The 19731-nt window shown below is 42.6% G+C and overlaps 1 protein-coding gene across 3 annotated transcripts in view; it reads left to right on the plus strand.

The window, feature by feature from the left end:
• The first annotated feature begins 16040 nt into the window (after nucleotides 1–16040).
• The window catches only part of LOC140738743 (ankyrin repeat and SOCS box protein 13-like), a 37964-nt gene continuing 34273 nt past the window's right edge, over nucleotides 16041–19731 (plus strand). The window contains exons 1-2 of one of the 3 annotated variants that reach the window (XM_073066486.1): nucleotides 16041–16649; nucleotides 18154–18399. In XM_073066486.1, the coding sequence (XP_072922587.1) occupies nucleotides 18336–18399 (64 nt within the window). In that variant the 5' untranslated portion in view covers nucleotides 16041–16649; nucleotides 18154–18335. The remainder of the gene's footprint in view (nucleotides 16650–18153; nucleotides 18400–19731) is intronic. The other 2 variants (XM_073066487.1, XM_073066488.1) reach the window with 2 other exon arrangements.

The raw sequence follows: 19731 nt of genomic DNA on the forward strand, positions 1-19731 counted from the left end.
AACATCATTCTATCTCTGGAATGAAAAACCTCATCATGAGAACAGAGACGGAGGAATTGAGAGAAGGGGATGGTGTTTTTACAACTAACGGTGGGAAGAGGTATAGTCTAGGTAGCTGTGAGATATCGCTGGGTTTATAAAAGATAACAGTAGATAAACTGTCTCCAGAGATGAAGACAGAGAGATCAAGAAAGGAGAGGGAGGTGTCAGAAATGGCCCAGGTATACTTGGAGGGCAGAATGGAAGTTGAAGACAAAGTTGACAAGCTCAGCATGGTGCAGGAAGCAGCACCAATGCAGTCATTGATGTGTAGGAAAAGGTGGGGAGTGGTACCAGTGTAGGTTTGGAACATGTAGCTGACAAAAAGACAGACATTGCAGGGACCCATGCAAGTGCCCGTGGTACACCTTTTGTTTAAAGTAAGTGGGAAGAGATGAAGGAGAAATTATTGAGTGAGGACCAGTTCCACCAGACGGAGGAGAGTAGTGAAGGAGGGGAACAGGTTGGAATCGGAGAGCTTTAAGTCCCTCCTGATGGGGGATAGAGGTGTATAGGGACTGGACATCCATCATGAAAGTGAGATGATCAAGGCCAGGAAACGTGAATCATTGAAAAGATCAAGAGCATGTGAAGTGTCATGGATGTAGGTAGGAAGGGTCTGAACCAGGGTGGGGTGGAGGGATAAAACAGTCAGGGTATGCAGACATAAGTTTGGTGGGGCAGGAACAAACAGAAACAATGGGATTACCTGGACAGGCAGGTTTGCGGATCTTGGGTAGGAGGTAGGGATGGGGTAAGGGAACTATGAGGTTGGTTATCCATTCAGGTGCTGTTAAAAATGTCGGAGCCCTCTGTTCTCCAGATCCTCGCATTAGATGTCACACTGAATCTTTGCAAACTCCTAAAGAAGTAGAGGCTCAACCTTGCTTTCTTCGTAAATGCACTTACGTGATGGGCCCAGGACACATCCTCTGAAATGACAACACCAAGGAACTTAACACTGCTGACCTTCTCCACCTCTGATCACCCCTCCCCCCCCACCCATGAGGACTGGCTCACGGACCTCTGGTTTCCTCCTCCTGAAGCATCCATGAATTATTGTGGTCAGAATGACTGTTGTAGTAAAAGAGGCTCACCACCTTCTTCTCAAATTCTATATGCTGCCATTCTCACTCAACATTCATTCATCATCCAATCTGCCACTGACCTTTGCTACTTTGCAATGTCCTTGAACCTCTGTTTACAAACCTCTCCCTGATTCCTCCTTCCCTCTGTAAGTTTGCAGAATCCATTCCTAAATGGCCCAATCCTCTACATCCTAATCATAGAACATAGAATAGTACAGCACAGTACAGGCCCTTTGGTCCACAATGTTGTGCCGACCCTTAAACTCTGACTCCCATATATTCCCCCACCTTAAAATCCTCCATATACCTGTCTAGTAGTCTCTTAAACTTCACTAGTGTATCTGCCTCCACCACTGAGTCAGGCAGTGCATTCCACACACCAACCACTCTCTGAGTAAAAAACCTTCCTCTAATATCCCCCTTGAACTTCCCACCCCTTAAAGCCATGTCCTCTTGTATTGAGCAGCGGTGCCCTGGGGAAGAGGCACTGGCTGTCCACTCTATCTATTCCTCTTAATATCTTGTATACCTCTATCATGTTTCCTCTCATCCTCCTTCTCTCCAAAGAGTAAAGCCCTAGCTCCCGTAATCTCTGATCATAATGCACACTCTCTAAACCAGGCAGCATCCTGGTAAATCTCCTCTGTACCCTTTCCAATGCTTCCACATCCTTCTGGCGACACAGTACTCCAAGTGTGGCGTAACCAGAGTTTTATAGAGCTGTATCATTACCTCGCAACTCTTAAACTCTATCCCTTGACTTATAGACAATAGACAATAGGTGCAGGAGTAGGTCATTCAGCCCTTCGATCCAGCACCGCCATTCAATGTGACCATGGTTGATCATCCGCAATCAGTACCCCGTTCCTGCCTTCTCCCCATATCCCTTGACTCCGCTGTCTTTAAAAGCTCTATGTAACTCTTTCTTGAAAGCATCCCGAGAATTAGCCTCCACTGCCTTCTCATAGATCCACAACTCTCTGGGTGAAAAAGTTTTTCCTCAACTCTGTTCTAAATGGCCTAACCCTTATTCTTAAACTGTGGCCTCTGATTCTGGACTCCCCCAACATCGGGAACATTTTTCCTGTCTCTAGCGTGTCCAATCCCTTAATAATTTTATATGTTTCAATCAAATGCCCTCTCATCCTTCCAAATTCCAGTGTTCCGGTGAAAACACTGTCATTCAAGCATGAAGGAAGTTTAACTCTTTGTGGTACAGGGAAGAGTGATAGAACCAATGACGCGATGTAAAATACATTAGCTGGGGTCTGGAAGGTCGACTGTTCTTTTCTCCATAGACGCTGCCTGGCCTGTAGAGTTCTTGCAGCATTTTGTGTATGTTGCTCGGATTTCCAGAATCTGCTGATTTCCCTTGTTTCAGAGAGATCAGTGACGGGTCACTGCCCCGTGGGATGTTTCATATGTTACTACTGGGGTGAAAGATTTCTTCTGCTCGCACTCAGTACAAACCACTCTCGTTTCTCTTAATCCATTTGGATAGTAATTGACTCGTTAACATGAACTTGTCAGGGAGAGAATGACGCACTGATTGAAATGAGCATGGGGGAGGAGGGAGTTGTTTGCTGATTAAAAATGGTAGCCTCACTCCCTTCTATCCCCTGACCTAACCCTCACTATCCTCATCCCCCTACCCCATCTACCCTGTCTATACCCCTCATGATTTTGTAGACCTCCATCAAATCTCCCTCAAATCCTCTGCATTCCAAGGAACAAAGTCGTAACATATTCAATCTTTCCTTGTAACTCAGGTCCACCAATCGCAGCAACATCCTTGTAAATTTTAGTTGTACTCTGTCAACCTTATTTACATCTTTCCTGTGGGTAGGTGACATAAACTGCAAACATACTCCAAATTAGGCCTCATAACTGTCTTATATCATGCAATCTCCTGTACTGAATAATTTAATTTATGAAGGCCAATGTGCCAAAGATTTCTTTACTATCTTATCTAGGTGTGCTGCCACTTTCAATGAATTGTGGACCCGTATTCCCGGATGCCTTTGTCCTACCGCACCCCTCAGTGCCGAACTCTTCACTGTGTAAGACCCATCCTGGTTGATCCTACTGAAGTGCTACAGCTCACAAGCCTGCATTAAACTCCATCTGCCATTATCAGACATTTTTACTCCTGATGCAGATCCCGCTGCAAGCTCCGATAGTCTTCCTCGCTGTCAAATACACCCCGAACCTTGGTGTCATCCGCAAATTTGCTGAAAGCTAACACCCCATAAGCTTTCTTAACTACCCTATCTACCTGTGAGGCAACTTTCAGGGATCTGTGGACATGTACCCCCAGATCCCTCTGCTCCTCCACACTCCCAAGTATCCTGCCATTTACTTTGTACTCTGCCTTAGAATTTGTCCTTCCAAAGTGTACCACCTCACACTCTTTGGGTTGAACTCCCATCTGCCACTTCTCAGCCCACTTCTGCATCCTATCAATGTCTCTCTGCAATCTTCGACAATCCTCTACACTATCCACAACACCACCAACCTTTGTGTCGTCTGCAAACTTGCTAACTCACCCTTCTACCCCCACATCCAGGTCGTTAATAAAAATCAGGAAAAGTAGAGGTCCCAGAACCGATCCTTGTGGGACACCACTAGTCACAACCTCCAATCCGAATGTACTCCCTCCACCATGAACCTCTGCTTTCTGCAGGCAAGATAATTCTGAATCCACCTGGCCAAACTTCCCTGGATCCCATGCCTTCTGACTTTCTGAATAAGCCTACCATGTGGAGCCTTGTCAAATGCATTACTAAAATCCATGTAGATCACATCCACTGCACTACCCTCATCTATATGCCTGGTCACCTCAAAGAACTCCATCAGGCTTGTTAGACACGATCTGCCCTTCACAAAGCCACGCTGACTGTTCCTGATTCTCTAAATGCCCATAGATCCTATCTCTAAGAATCTTTTCCAACAGCTTTCCCACCACAGATGTAAGGCTCACTGGTCTATAATTACCGGGACTATTCCTACTACCTTTTTTGAACAAGGGGACAACATTTACCTCTCTCCAATCCTCTGGTACCATTCCCATGGACAACGAGGACATAAAGATCCTAGCCAGAGGCACAGCAATCTCTTCCCTCGCCTCGTGGAGCAGCCTGGGAAATATTCCATCAGGCCCCAGGAACTTATCCGTCCTAATGTATTTTAACAACTCCAACACCTGTTCTCCCTTAATATCAACATGCTCCAGAACATCAACCTCACTCATATGGTCCTCACTGTCATCAAGTTCCCTCTCATTAGTGAATACCGAAGAGAAGTATTCATTGAGGACCTCACTCACTTCCACAGTCTCCAGGCACATCTTCCCACCTTTATCTCTAATCGGTCCTATCTTCACTTCTGTTGTCCTTTTGTTCTTCACATAATTGAAGAATGCCTTGGGGTTTTCCTTTACCTTACTCGCCAAGGCCTTCTCATACCCCCTTCTTAAGCTCTTTTCTTGCTACCTTATATTCCTCAATAGACCCATCTGATCATTGCTTCCTAAACCTCATGTATGCTGCCTTCTTCCACCTGACTAGATTTTCCACCTCACTTGTCACCCATGGTTCCTTCGCCCTACCATTCTTTATCTTCCTCATCAAGACAAATTTATCCCCTGCAAAAACATCATCCCAATTCACACCCGCAAGTTCTAACCTTATAGCCTCATAATTTGCCCTTCCCCAATTAAAAACTTTCCTGATCATCCAGATCATTCCTTTGCCCTGTCCTTAATCCCCTGTTTTAGCCCTGGAATTTTTTGTCCAGTCCTCCTCAGCTTCAAAGAAACATAAACCCATCTCTCCAGACAAGCCTCAGTAATTGTTTTGGTTGAAGTTACTGGACAGTTTTAATCGCTTCTTCTAAGCTTGCATGTCTAATTGCTTGGCACATGGAAGACAGGAAAATGAGGTGCTTTGTGGGAGGGAGGGAAAGATCAGATTGATTTCAGCGGGTTAAAAGCGTCGACACGGCATTGTGAGCTGAAAGGCCTGCCTGTACTGTGGTGTAATGTTTTATGTTAAAAAATAAGACTTATGTGAATCATGTTAGAATCTAGAAGTCAGATTTTCTAAGGTGAGACTTGATTATTATCATTAGCACAGCTGATTATGAAACAGCCAATTACAATGCCTTGACTCCATATTAATGAATTATTTTGCTAGGCCCTGCAATAATACTGATAAGCATCTGTAGAGTTTCTATGCTGTTTAGTATGGCCCACGGATTCTTCTATTGTTTGCTTTCTATCTTTGAGAGCTAAAGAATTAATAAAAAGCTGCCAGATAGAAATCTCTTTGCCTGGGCTGCCAGTCCTCCAGGAGATCCCTACTCCAATGTATTTTCATTTCGAGTTTCAACAAGCAGAATAACATGTAGGAGGGGAAATCTGGTGGAATGGTGCCACAACAATCTCCCACTCAATGTCAGCAAAACTAAATAGCTAATTATTGACTACAGGAGGAAAAAGCTGAAGGTCAGTGAGCCAGTGCTCAGTGCTCATTAGGGAATCAGAGGTAGAGAAGGTCAGTAGCTTTAAATTCCTTGGCATTAACATATCAAAGGATCTGTCCTGGGACCTGCATGTAAGTGACACCACAAGGAAGGCACAACAGCACCTCTACTTTGATGTTTGTGTAGATTCAGCATATGGACAAGAAGTTTGACAAACTTCCATAGCTGTACAGTGGAGGGTATCCTAACCGGTTGCATCACATCCTACTATGGAAGCCCAATGCCCAGGATCAGAAAAGGCTACAGAAAGTGGTGGATACAGCCCAGACGATCACAAGCAAAGCCCCCCTCACTATTGAACATATTTAAATGGAGCGTTGCACAAGAAAGCGGCATCCATGATTAACGACCCCCACCATCCAGTCCGTGAGCTCTTCACACATTGGGCAGGAGGTACAAAAGCCACACCACCAGGATCATACAACTATTAGGCTCATGAACCGGCATGGATAATTTCACTCACCATAACTCTGAACTGATTCCACAACATAAGAACATTTAACAAAGTCTTGGATAGTCACATAGATGGATGGCTAAGTGAGAGAAAAGGGTTAGATTGAACTTAGAGTACGTTAAAGGGTCGGCACCACATTGAGGGCCAAAGGGCCTGTACTGTGCTGTGCTGTGCTGTACTATTCTATGTCTTTCTATTGTAAGAAACAAGCAAATGTTCATTTCTGCAATAATGCAGAGATAAACTGAGATGCATAAAAAGAAACTATTATTCCCATTGATACTGTATCATAGATATTATGTTCAATTTTAAGGACATAGAAATAGATTAGTCAGATTAGGTAATTTGGTTCCTCCATCCATTTTGTCATACATCACAATCATGGGTTAAAGAGACCCATGTATAAGGCCAATAGAGCTCTAAGTGTTCATTTTATGTATGTAAAAAAGTGCTTGCTTACCCAAGCAAATCTCAGTAATTGTGTTTGGTATGCACTGCTGCCTATGCAAGTTACTGCCTTAATTAATCTTCACTGCAAGGGAGGTGCCGTGCATTCCTCTTAAGTAATGAATGCACTTCCTGAACTCGGAAAGCGTGCACTGCTGAACATTTTGCTTCAGAGTCTCGTTTGAACTTGTTTGTAGGGATCGGCAGGGATTAGCAGAGCTTTACATGAGCTTAATTGGAACAAAATACAGAGAAGGGAATGATAGAAAGAAATGTTAGGGAAATTTACAAGATTTTCAATATGTAACACAGATTTTAACTTATTTGACTTAATGTTAGTCTCTGGCAAATGTCACGTGTGTCAAAATCACTTCCTGCTAGTTTTTTGTTCCAGCATTCTCTGAGAGGAAATTCTTCCGCTGCTCTGTGAACATTTGATTTACGACCAGCACCATATTGGGTCATTTTTCACTGAAGTTTAATATATTTTGTTTCCGTTGTTAACTTTGAATGCAAACAGGAGTGGCATCCCTACACAAAATTGATGCATTTTAAGATACTGTTGCCAGATCATTTTTTCTGTTTTTTAAAAATAGGTTTTAAAAAGCATTGCTTCATATTTTTCAAAGGCTGGAATTTACCAGTAATTCTATAGTATTATAGATGCATATTGTTTCCTATCCATATTTTGTGTTAATATTGCTGTTCTTTTCAAATATTCAGAAGCTCAAAATTAATTGATTACAACATCTGAACAACCACAATGTGTACTGTTATAAAATTCTTGGATAGAGGATAATTGCTCGTGACAATGAAGGCAATTTAGAGACTGTCAAAGCACTCTGGAGATCCAGCGTACAACAGTAAAGTTTATTCTGATGTGAGTGTTTCAGCAATTCCAACGCTTCATGCTTCCCTATCTCAATAGTGCTAGACATGAAAGTGAAACCCTCTACTGCATTGAGATGAATATCATCAATGCATTTAAAGCAGAGAGAGACACACAAGGGAGAAATAGACCGCAGGTTATCCTGGTAACATCAGGTTAAAAGCTGCCCATGTCCCTGCTGATACATACTTCAAATTTTTTGCATCTTCTGCCGAATGAGAGGAGAGATTTTGCTGGCTGCCTTACTGAGGTAACAAGAAGAATAGACAGAGTCCTTGGAGGGGAGGCTAATAGCTGTGACGTGCTGAGTTGTTTCCACAACTCTCTGCAGTCATGGGCAAAGCACTTTCATCCAGATTGGATGCTTTCTGTGGTGCATCAATTAAAATCTGGTAAGATTCAACAGACACATGCTGAATGTATATTGCTTCCTGAGGAAGTAGAGGCATGGCACATTCTCTCTTTGACTGCATGGGTTTTCTCCAGGTGTTCTAGTATACTGATGAGGCACTGGCTGGTGGTTCTGGAAATTATCCCCAGCGTAGCTGGTGGCAGCAGAATTCAGAGTAGGTCGATGAGTGAGAGTAAATAACAGGAAAATAAGTGGAAGAGTAGGACAGGTGGCATCGCTCTAGAGTACGGCAAAGACTTGATGGGTGGATTGGCCTCATTTGTCATTAAAAGAAAACTGAGACATGTGGAAAGAGATTTTTAGAAAAGCATTGGTATAGTCTGAAGGTCTGATAGCAGAGAAGATAAATAAGCATCGCACGGCCTGGAAAATCCAGTGACGTAAATTAAAATTGCACATTTAAGATTGATGAAATTAAATTTAAGTAATTAGATCACTTATTTTATTTAGAGATACAGCACAGTAACAGGCCCAACAAGCCAGTGCTTTTACACCCATGTGACCTGAGTCCTTTGGGCACAGAGCTCAGAAAAAGCGACGCAACGGACTTTTAACACCATAAATCAGCGAGTTGTTTTGTTATGTCTCCCCTCTTGCTGTGAAACGGGGATGCCTCTTTTTCCCTTATTAGGGAGAGAGAGAGCTTGTGGTATGTCAAATACCAGGTGAACAAGTAGTCTTTGGGGTACTGCAAGTTTGTGTCTTTATTGGTGCTTTGCTGCACGCTTGAGTGCTCGGTGGAGGATGCAGATGCTTTTTTGCTGGTGGGGAAGGGGGTGTCATTGCTTTGCTGCTACTTATGCATGGATGGGGGGAGCTGGGGGGCTCTTTGTGGTTCTAACATTTAACTGTCATTAAATCTTTGGGGCACTCCTCTGTTTTTGTGGATGTTTGCGAAGAAAACGAATTTCAGGATGTATGTTATATACATTTCTCTGACATTGAATGTACCTATTGAATTAACCCCCCCCCAATACGTCTTTTGAAAGTGGGAGAAAACCTGAGCACCTGGAGGAAACCCTCTCTCTTGGGGAGAACATACAAACTCCCTGTAGACTGTGGCTGATATGAACCTAAGCAGTTGGCACTGCAATAGCATTCTGTTAACCACTCCTACCACACCGCCCTTTGTGTAACAGAACAATAGACAATAGACAATAGGTGCAGAAGTAGACCATTCGGCCCTTCGAGCCTGCTCTGCCATTTTGAGATCATGGCTGATCAATTCCTATCAATACCCGGTTCCTGCCTTGTCCCCATATCCCTTGATTCCCCTATCTGGTATCCCTAACACTGGTATCATTAATAGTGATAATGAAATAACCTATCCTACAGCAGCCTGCAAGACGGAAAATATAGCCTGATAAGAAATAGGAGCAGGAGATGGCCATTTGCACACCCTCTCCCCAGCCGCTCTAGATCACGGCTAATCTTTTGACAGTTTCCTCCATGATCTCCATATTTCTGCTTTAAGTGATGCAGTCAGTTCTTATCTAATTATTGTGTTATGTTAAATTTTGTAAAACATTGAATGACAGTCTTAACAGTTCAAAATTATGACTTAAACTCTTTCTGAGCTTGCAGCATTTGAAGTGTCTATACAAGGTAAACACTATAAGTCTGTTAATGCTGCAGCTGGATTCTTTCTCCGTCTCAGTTACCATTAACATGAGGATGTCTGTTAATGACTCTTCGTCACTTTGAGGGCTAGTTTGGTGGGATTCTTTCTTATTGTCTGTCAGATTGGCTTGATGGATTCTTTCTTTTGCATTCAGGCTCATCGTTTTTATGCAATATTAATGTTTTTTGTCACTAAAGGAATGTTAAGTTCAAAACACTGGTGGGACTGATGGATAAGGAATGCCTATTAAATGTCTAATTGCCTTATAAGGATATGCTGAACTCTGTTAATGAACACATATTGTTTGAATGAAAGAAACCAGATGGCTTGAAAACCAAACATCAAAGAGTTTGTCTATCTGTGTGTGTCTCTCTACACTTGTGAAATTTAGTGGGGTACTTTTCCCTGGGTTCTTTCGACTTTGCCTAGACCGGGAATCGCAATCGGTGCCAGGGACCCAGGGTGGTTTCATGAGAGAGTCAGAATTCGGAGTTCCCCTGACAACAGCAACAATCAAGTGGTGACGAAGAATCGTGAGCCCTGAAACCTTTGTGGAAATCTTTGTGACTTACTACATAGTATTTTATGTGCTTTATTTGTGCTTTTTACTTTTATGATAATAAATTAGGCTTCCGTTACTTTGTTGTGCTTGTATGCTTATTTAAAACATCTCCTAGACACTTGAGTAGTTTGGCTGTGATCAACCCAGCCCATTACATTTTGCAGTTCAAGATAATTAAGAATAAATAATGAATGCTGGCCTTGGTGGTGATGTCCACACCCTGTAAATCAGGGGTTCCCAACCTTTTTTATGCCATGGAGCTTTACCATGAACTGAGGGGTCCATGGACCCCAGGTTGGGAACACTGCAGTACGAGAACCACCAGAAAGCTGTATGGAATGACTTTGCTTCAGATTCAGTGCTACTCTCAAGACATGCTTTCTGTCAGTGATTGGAGAAAATGTAAGTTCTCCCTCACAACCTCTCCCTCAATGTCACAAAAACAAAGGAGCTGGTTGTGGACTACAGGAGGAATGGAGACAGACTAACCCCTATTGACATCAGTGGATCTGGAGTTGAGAGGGTGAAGAGCTTTAAGTTCCTCGGCATAAACATCACCAAGAATCTCATGTGGTCTGTACATACCAGCTGTGTGGTGAAAAAGACACAACAGCACCTCTTTCACCTCAGGTGGTTGAAGAAGTTTGGTATGGGCCCCCAAATCCTAAGAACTTTCTATAGGGGCATAATTGAGAGCATCCTGACTGGCTGAATCACTGCCTGCTATGGGAACTGTACTTCCCTCAATCACAGAACTCTGCAGAAAGTGCTGTGGACAGCCCAGCACATCTGTAGGTGTGAACTTCCCACTATTCAGGACATTTACAAAGACAGGTGTGTAAAAAGGGCCTGAAGGATCATTGAGGACGTGAGTCACCCCAACCACAAATAGTTCCAGCTGCTACCATCCAGGAAACGGTACCACAGCATAAAAGCCAGGACCAACAGGCTCCGGGACAGCTTCTTCCACCAGGCCATCAGACTGATTAATTCACATTGATACAATTGTATTTCTATACTAGTTCCTAGTTATTATAAATTACCATAAATTGCACATTGCACATTTAGATGGAGACATAACTTAAAGGTTTTTACTCTTCCTGTATTTGAAAGATGTAAGTAATAAAGTCAATTCAATTCAGAGCAATGTGAAGAAATCATGGAATGAAGATTGGCTAGCTGCCCTGTTGGTAATGAAAACTGCATGGTTTAATATGCCAAAATAAAGAGAATCTCCAGACACCCCAGAGTCTAGTGAGTGAGTGGGTGCAAGTCCAAGTGCATCTGAGAACCTTCTCATAAGATATTTTCCCAAATCTTATTCATAATATAAGTAGTAAATACAATCAGGTCATGTGTTTCTCTACATTCATTTTACATTCAATACAATGCATTGTCTTACATTCCCTTCATTTTAATGCATTTTCAGAACCATTGATGCAGAGGCTTTAATTCAAAGTGTCCCTCTTCCTCCACAGATGCTGTCTGACTCGCTGAGTTCCTCCAACAGTTTGTTTCTTGTTCCAGGTTCTGGCGTCTGCGGTCTCTTGAGTCTCAGTCAAAACTATTTATTATTCCTCTTTAAGCAATGTATCTGTGAAGTAACTGAGAGTCTGCTGTACAGTCTAATTCAATATAACAAAGCACTTAAATGATTGCTCTCCTCCAAGCAATTCAACACTTATTGAAGAGTGCTATGCCACCTTATAGTGGTAGTAACTAAACTACTTACAAAAGAAAATTTTCAAATTTGTGACATGCTCTACAGCATAAATCGGAAAGTATTAAAGTTTAGCCTCAGACAAGTACAACACAAAATTGTTTCAAGGCTAAATTCTTAGTAGAGAAATTTAAACAGCTCCAGTGTCTCATGGGTCTCCCAGTCCTTTGAGCTTCCTCTGCTTCAGTTGTTAATTTATTTCTCCCTTGAAAATGCATAGAATATAAAAACAAGGTAGAATTGTAGAAGCCATTAGCTGGGCAAGAGTAGTGCATACAGATTTGGTACCACGGCAGGAAGTGATAGTGCAAATGAGGGTGCGGGGGCAAATATTAATTATTCTGGACTATTTTCTTTGGAACAAAGGAAATGAAGATTTCATTGAGGTCTATAAAATGATGAAATGCTTAGGAAGTATGAAGAAGAAGAAGCTATTTCCCCTGTTATTAATGATTTACAGGTAGATTGATAAGAGAGGGGTTGAGGGCAACTACCTTGATCCAAAGAGTGGTAGGGTTCTCAAACTTGTTTCCTGAAACAAAACTAGAGGCAATAACTATCCATGCATTTAGGAGTCACTAAGTTTACATGGTAGGTACTGGAAACTGGGTTTAGCCCATATGAACAGAATTTGCAGTAGGCCCTCTCTCTCTGTTGTAGATATATATATACTTCCACAATTCAGTTATCTTTGTCTCTACTAATCCCTTTGACAAATAAATCTATGGTAAGATCTCAGAGATAAGAACATTCCTCCAAAGCCCCTGTGTATATCTGTTTTTGTTCTTTTTAAAACATCCACATTAGAAGACAGGAACATTGGTAAATTTCCTATTCTCTCCCTTTGTTACAATCTAGCAGGTTTTTTAATATATGTAAAATACTTTAAAATTCCAGAGAAGTAAGGAACTGTGTGCATTAAAAGTTAATTTGACCTGTTTTTGAAACTTTGTTTTGTTTTTCTACAATATTCTTGGTATAAAAATAATATGTCTAAATGTTAATAACCTTCATAAAATGATGAAATGAAATGGTAAATTGATCATAGGGAACAAAGACATGGCAGACCAATTGAATAACTACTTTGGTTCTGTCTTCACTAAGGAGGACATAAATAATCTTCCGGAAATAGTAAGGGACCGAGGGTCTAGTGAGATGGAGGAACTGAGGGAAATACATGTTAGTAAGGAAGTGGTGTTAGGTAAATTGAAGGGATTAAAGGCAGATAAATCCCCAGGGCCAGATGGTCTGCATCCCAGGGTGCTTAAGGAAGTAGCCCAAGAAATAGTGGATGCATTAGTGATAATTTTTCAAAACTCCTTAGATTCTGGATTAGTTCGGAGGGTGGCTAATATAACCCCACTTTTTAAAAAAGGAGGAAGAGAGAAACCTGGGAATTATAGACCGGTTAGTCTGACATCGGTGGTGGGGAAAATGCTAGAGTCGGTTATCAAAGATGTGATAGCAGCACATTTGGAAAGAGGTGAAATCATCGGACAAAGTCAGCATGGATTTGTGAAAGGAAAATCATGTCTGATGAATCTTATAGAATTTTTTGAAGATGTAACTAGTAGAGTGGATAGGGGAGAGCCAGTGGATGTGGTATATTTAGATTTTCAAAAGGCTTTTGACAAGGTCCCACACAGGAGATTAGTGTGCAAACTTAAAGCACACAGTATTGGGGGTATGGTATTGATGTGGATAGAGAATTGGTTGGCAGACAGGAAGCAAAGAGTGGGAGTAAACGGGACCTTTTCAGAATGGCAGGCAGTGACTAGTGGGGTACTGCAAGGCTCAGTGCTGGGACCCCAGTTGTTTACAATATATATTAATGATTTAGACGAGGGAATTAAATGCAGCATCTCCAAGTTTGTAGATGACACGAAGCTGGGTGGCGTTGTTAGCTGTGAGGAGGATGCTAAGAGGATGCAGGGTGACTTGGATAGGTTAGGTGAGTGGGCAAATTCATGGCAGATGCAATTGAATGTGGATAAATGTGAGGTTATCCACTTTGGTTGCAAGAACAGGAAAACAGATTATTATCTGAACGGTGGCCGATTAGGAAAAGGGGAGATGCAACGAGACCTGGGTGTCATTGTACACCAGTCATTGAAGGTGGGCATGCAGGTGGTGAAAAAGGCAAATGGTATGTTGGCATTATTGGCAAAAGGATTTGAGTACAGGAGCAGGGAGGTTCTACTGCAGTTGTACAAGGCCTTGGTGAGACCGCACCTAGAATATTGTGTGCAGTTTTGGTCCCCTAATCTGAGGAAAGACATTCTTGCCATAGAGGGAGTACAGAGAAGGTTCACCAGATTGATTCCTGGGATGGCAGGACTTTCATATGAAGAAAGACTGGATCGACTAGGCTTATACTCACTGGAATTTAGAAGATTGAGAGGGGATCTTATTGAAACGTATAAAATTCTAAAGGGATTGGACAGGCTAGATGCAGGAAGATTGTTTCCGATGTTGGGGAGGTCCAGAATGAGGGGTCACAGTTTAAGGATAAAGGGGAAGCCTTTTAGGACTGAGATGAGGAAAAACTCTTCACACAGAGAGTGGTGAATCTGTGGAATTCTCTGCCACAGGAAACAGTTGAGGCTGGTTCATTGGCTATATTTAAGAGGAAGTTAGATATGGCCCTTGTGGCTAAAGGGATCGGGGGTATGGAATGAAAGCAGGTACAGGGTTCTGAGTTGGATGATCAGCCATGATCATACTGAATGGCGGTGCAGGCTCGAAGGGCCGAATGGCCTACTCCTGCACCTATTTTCTATGTTTCTATGTTTCATGAAGTGTTTGCTTTAGTCTTGGACGGGTATAAGATGTTCAGGTCTTCCTCTGTCTCGCCTGCCACCCGGAACTGCTGCCAAAAATTATGACTCAGCAGTTCTTTTTGTCCAGATATGGAGAAATTATCTTCCGGCTCTCAATCCGTTTGATAAAACGATAAGCCACAAATAAAAACTTCCACGTACAAAAATCTCCATTATAAAGGAAAGCATCTCAAGCCAAGCCTGTACTGGTGTTGAATCTCAAAGGCAATTCGTCAGCAGTCCACTGGAGAAACTCAGTAATTCCATTTATAGCCCAGCAATGGCACAGAGTGACTGATCCATCAGCAGTGACAGCCCGCAAATTCCACCCCATTATTATAATTTCAAAACTAAATATGCAAATCTGAGTTCTCCTCTTATACTCCCAGACTGATACTTTATTTATTGAGATACAGCGTGGACTAGGCCCTTCTGACCGTTAAGCCACACCACTCAGCAAAACCTGATTTAACCTTAGTCTGATCATGCAACAAATTGGAATGACCAATTAACCTACTGACCAGTGTGTCTTTGGTCTGTGGGATGAAACCAGAGCACCCGGAAGAAAGGATGCAGGCAGCAGTGGATATATTGAGACCTTAAGCTAAAAGCATCATTATCAAGAAGGTAGTTGAACCAACAGATATGGCAAAAAGTGTAACACCTGATTGCTACTATTTTAGAAAATCATGTGTCACAGTGATTTTGGTATTGGTTTATTATTGTCACACATACAATAAGTGAAAAGCTTGTCCTGCATACTGTTCATTCAGATCAAATTATTACACAGTGCAGTGATGTAGTACAAGGCAATATATAATACAGACTAACAACGTGGATGGTCGTGAAGAAAAAGCATTTCAGGGTGTATATTGTATACATTTCTCTGACATTAATGTACCTTTGAATAAAGTGTAATGGCTACAGAGAACGTGCAGTGCATTTAAACAATAAAGTGCAAAATCATAATGAGGGTCTGGCAATCCTGTTTCAATCCTGGCAGTGCTTGCTGTGTGGAGTTTGCATGTTCTCCCTGCAATTGTGTAGGTTTCTACCCGCATCCTAATACAGTTGGTCACTGAAAACTTTCCCTGATGTGTAATGACCAGTAGAAAGTGGGAGTAGTTGATGGGAACGTGAGAATGAAGTGGGTCAGGGTAAAATTATCATTAAAAACTGGCCTAGAAAGAGTGTGTGGAAAGGACGTTTCCTGTCGCAGGAGAGTCTAGGATAGAGGGCATAGCCATTTAGAAAGGAGATAAGGAGGTATTGTTTTAGCCGAGGGTGATGAATCTGTGGAATTTGTTGCCATAGGAGACTAACACATTGGCTGTATTTAAGGCAGACTTTGATAAGTTCGTGATTAGTCAGGACGTGAGAAGTTACAGGGAGAAGGTAGAAGAATGGGGTTGAGAGGGAAAATGGATCAGCTACGCTGAAATGGCGGCGCAGACTCGATGGGCCGAAAGGGCTACTCCTGCTCATCTGTCTTCGGGTCGCTTGATAAACGGCGCAGACTCAGTGGGACGGGGCCTATCACGGCAGGATCTGCGTGATATTTCCGTAACTAAAATGGACGGTGATGACTAGCTTTAGTACAATGTCTTCCGGTTTGGGATGAAGAAAGGGCCGATTGCGAAAGAACATGCCGAGGCCCCCTTTGGCATTCTTCCAAACCTCGGACGGCTCCCACAGGCGCTGTGTGGTTTCGCAACCTGTGCTTGTACTGCCGCAGGGAGCAGGATCTTTGACAGTAGATCATTTTATCTGTAAATGTAAACCCGACCTCCTTTAGTAGCGCCGGCGTGAACTTTATTGAATGCAGTTTTACTTCACTTCCGCGGGTCCGCGCATGCGCGGGCGCCGAACCACTGGCTCGGCTGTTTGTTCCTGTCCGGGCTCGCTCCGGCATCCGGATTCGCGGCAGCTCCTGGCGTCCGGTCCGGCCCGGCCCGGCCCGGCTCACGTGACGGGAGTCAGCTGATGTGAGCGGCCATGGACAGCGCAATTGACAGGAGCAGCGATTTCCTGCTGCAGAGGGGCATAGGAGAAATCAGTGAGTACCGCGGGGGGAGCTGGCCGCCGATATGTTCTCTTTTGAGCCGCTTCACCCACACGTTGGAGTAGCATTGACTTGCATTTGGACAGCGCGCCCGAACGCTGAGCTCAGGAGGGTGATCAGACCGGCAGACTCACGTCCAGCAGCCTAGCCTGGTGGTCCAAAGCGCGATTAGAAGGATGGGTGGTCAGCGCGAGTTTCTGACAGTGGTCTGAAGACCAGAGAGGTGAATGGAGAGAAGGAAAGCGGGGATGCAGAATTTGGGGGCCTGCAGAACTCCTGGATGTAGAGATGGATGGTGTTATGAAAGGGCACAGAGAGGTGATTTTCCTATTAAGTTTGAGGTATCGGTGAATCAACGGCCGTTGTAGATCAAGGAGGATGGGTCATTAGTGAATGGAGGTTCCTGGACACATGGGAAATTGGTTTCTGGAATCTGATGCCGGGTTGGTTAGAGGCAAATGGAAACCGGAGGAAACAAGGGCATAGAGAAGGACATTGATAAGGTGCAGAATGGGCAACAGTAAGCAGCTGATGTCTTGATGGAGATAATACTGGACTTAAACTCTGAATCGGATTACAATCAGATGACAGTGGTTTCTCCAAGTCTGTTTAGCGACCTGAGTTATTTGGTGACCAGACTGCAGCTAGTGTAGTGGAAATAAAATAGTTTGCAGGTCTTTGATCAGAGCAGAAACTGGAGCATCCAGAGGATATCCAGGTAATCAGAGGGAGAATGTGTGAAAAGTTTTTAAAAAGGCTCATTTTATATTAATTTCTGGATTTAAGGGAGAATTGTACATCAATTTGTGCTATAGCGACATAAAATTTAAATAAATATAATTTTGCTCAAATGAAGCATGCTAACACTGCACTCCATGAAATGGAGTCTGGTTGGTTTCTTTATTACCAGTCATTGAAACTATGCATCTGGTTTCCTCATAATCCCCTGCCTTTTTTCACTTTCTGTCTTTTAGTTTCACTTTCTATTGATTTTTATTCTCCACTTTCTCTTACCCTCTCAGTGATTTTTAACTTTCTGTTCTGTTTGTCTTCAAGAAAATCAAGAAGTTCAGTGCAAGAATGTTTAATGTCATTTCCAGTAGACAAGTGTAAAGGAGAATGCTTTGTTTTAAAAATACCTTTGACTAATTTAACAGTATTTAATTTTAATCATTATAATAAGTAATGAAAATCTTTCCATTTTGTAATGATATATTTAATTTTAAATGTCAGAAATTCCCGAACATTTAAGCTCTTTGATAGTTGTGAGGGCTAGTTCAGCCTGAAGATGTGGTCAGGGCATTGATGAGGGACTGACTTGTGCTATTACTGTTTTTCTTATTAGCACATTGATCATATTAACTTACATTGTTGCTGCAAATAGTTCATGGGATCTTAACACTGTTCTGAGTAAGATTAGTGTGCGACAGCAACAGAAGCATAAATGATGGTGCCCCCATCTTTCATTGTGTTGACGGTTATTTTTGTTTTATTTTAGCACGCTGTTGGCCTTTCCAGCCCTTTGAACCGCACTCACCCCAGCAAACACCGGCAAACCCAATTAACCCTCGCCTAATCTTGTGACAGTTTGCAATGGACAATTAAGCTACCTGCCACGTCCTTGGACTGGAGGAAATCCCACACATTCCATGGGGAGGACATACAGAGGTTCCTTTCAGAATGGTGCCAGAATTGAACTCTGAACTTTGGAAGGCCCCAAGCCGTAATAGCATTACGCTAAATGGTACACTACTGTTGTGCTAACTATCTATCCAAGTGCTTCTTAAATGATACTACTGTACCTGCCTTAAACACTTTTCTGACTGCCCATTCCATATACTCACCAGCCTCTTTGTGAAGTACGTCTGTCATAATTTTAAACTTTTTTTATAAGGTCACTCCTCATTCTTCTGTATGCAATGGAATAAAGACCGTGCCTCCCCAATCTCTCTCCATAACTCCAGCCCCCTAGTCCTGGCAAATTTCTCGTTGGATGGAAGAAAGCTGAGGCTGGAAGTAACACAGAGCATGAATTTATTTTGAATAGCTGGAAATAAAGAAAAACCTGCAGATGCTGAAAATCTAAAATAAACTCAGAGAACGCTGGAAATACTCAGCAGGTGGGAGCTAGCTACAGCCCCCAAGACAAGGAAATTGGAAGAGATGCGTAGCATTTGGGCTGTGATGAATGAGCAGATAACTCAGCACATTCAATTCCCACTGCTGCCTATAAGGAGTTTGTACGTTCTTTCCATGTGGGTTTCCTCCAGGTGCCCCTGTTTCCTCCCACATTCCTAAAACATATGGGTCAGAGTTAGGAATTTGTGGGCGTGCTATGTTGACAGTGGAAGCACAGCAACACCTGCGGGCTGCCCCAGCACACTCCTCACTGTTTGATTTGAAGCAAATGGCATATTTCACGATATGTTTCGATGTGCGTGTAACAAATAAAGTCAAAGGAAAGATACTAGCATGGATAAAGCAGCGGCTGATTAGCAGGAGGCAAAGAGTGAGAGTAAAGGAAGCCTTTTCTGCTTAGCTGCCAGTGACTGTGTTGGGACTGATTCTTTTGGTGTTATATGTCAATGACTTGGAAGATGGAATTGACAGCTTTGTTACGAAGGTAGGTGGAGGGGCAGGTAGTTTTGAGGAAGTAGGGAGGCTACAGAAGGACTTGGGCAGATTAGTAGAATGGGCAAATAAGTGGCAAATGGAATACAGTGTTGGTAAGTGTATGGTCATGTACTTTGGTTGAAAAAATGAAAGGGTTGACTATTTTCTAAATTGAAAAAAAAATATGAGGTGCAAAGGGACTTAGGAGTCCTTGTGCAGGATTCCCTGAAGGTTAATTTGCAGGTTGAGTCTGTGGGGAGGAAGGCAAATGTGATGTTAGCATTCATTTCAAGAGGAGTAGAATATAAAAGCAAGGATGTAATGTTGAGACTTTATAAAGCACTAGTGAGGCCTCATTTGGAGTATTGTGAGCTGAAACTGAAAAGTGATCAAAGGAAGTTCACGAAAATTCTTCCAGGATTCATATGACAAGCGTATAAAAAGCACTTGATGGCTCTGAAAT

Source organism: Hemitrygon akajei, chromosome 14 (assembly GCF_048418815.1).
Source record: "Hemitrygon akajei chromosome 14, sHemAka1.3, whole genome shotgun sequence".
NCBI lineage: Eukaryota > Metazoa > Chordata > Chondrichthyes > Myliobatiformes > Dasyatidae > Hemitrygon > Hemitrygon akajei.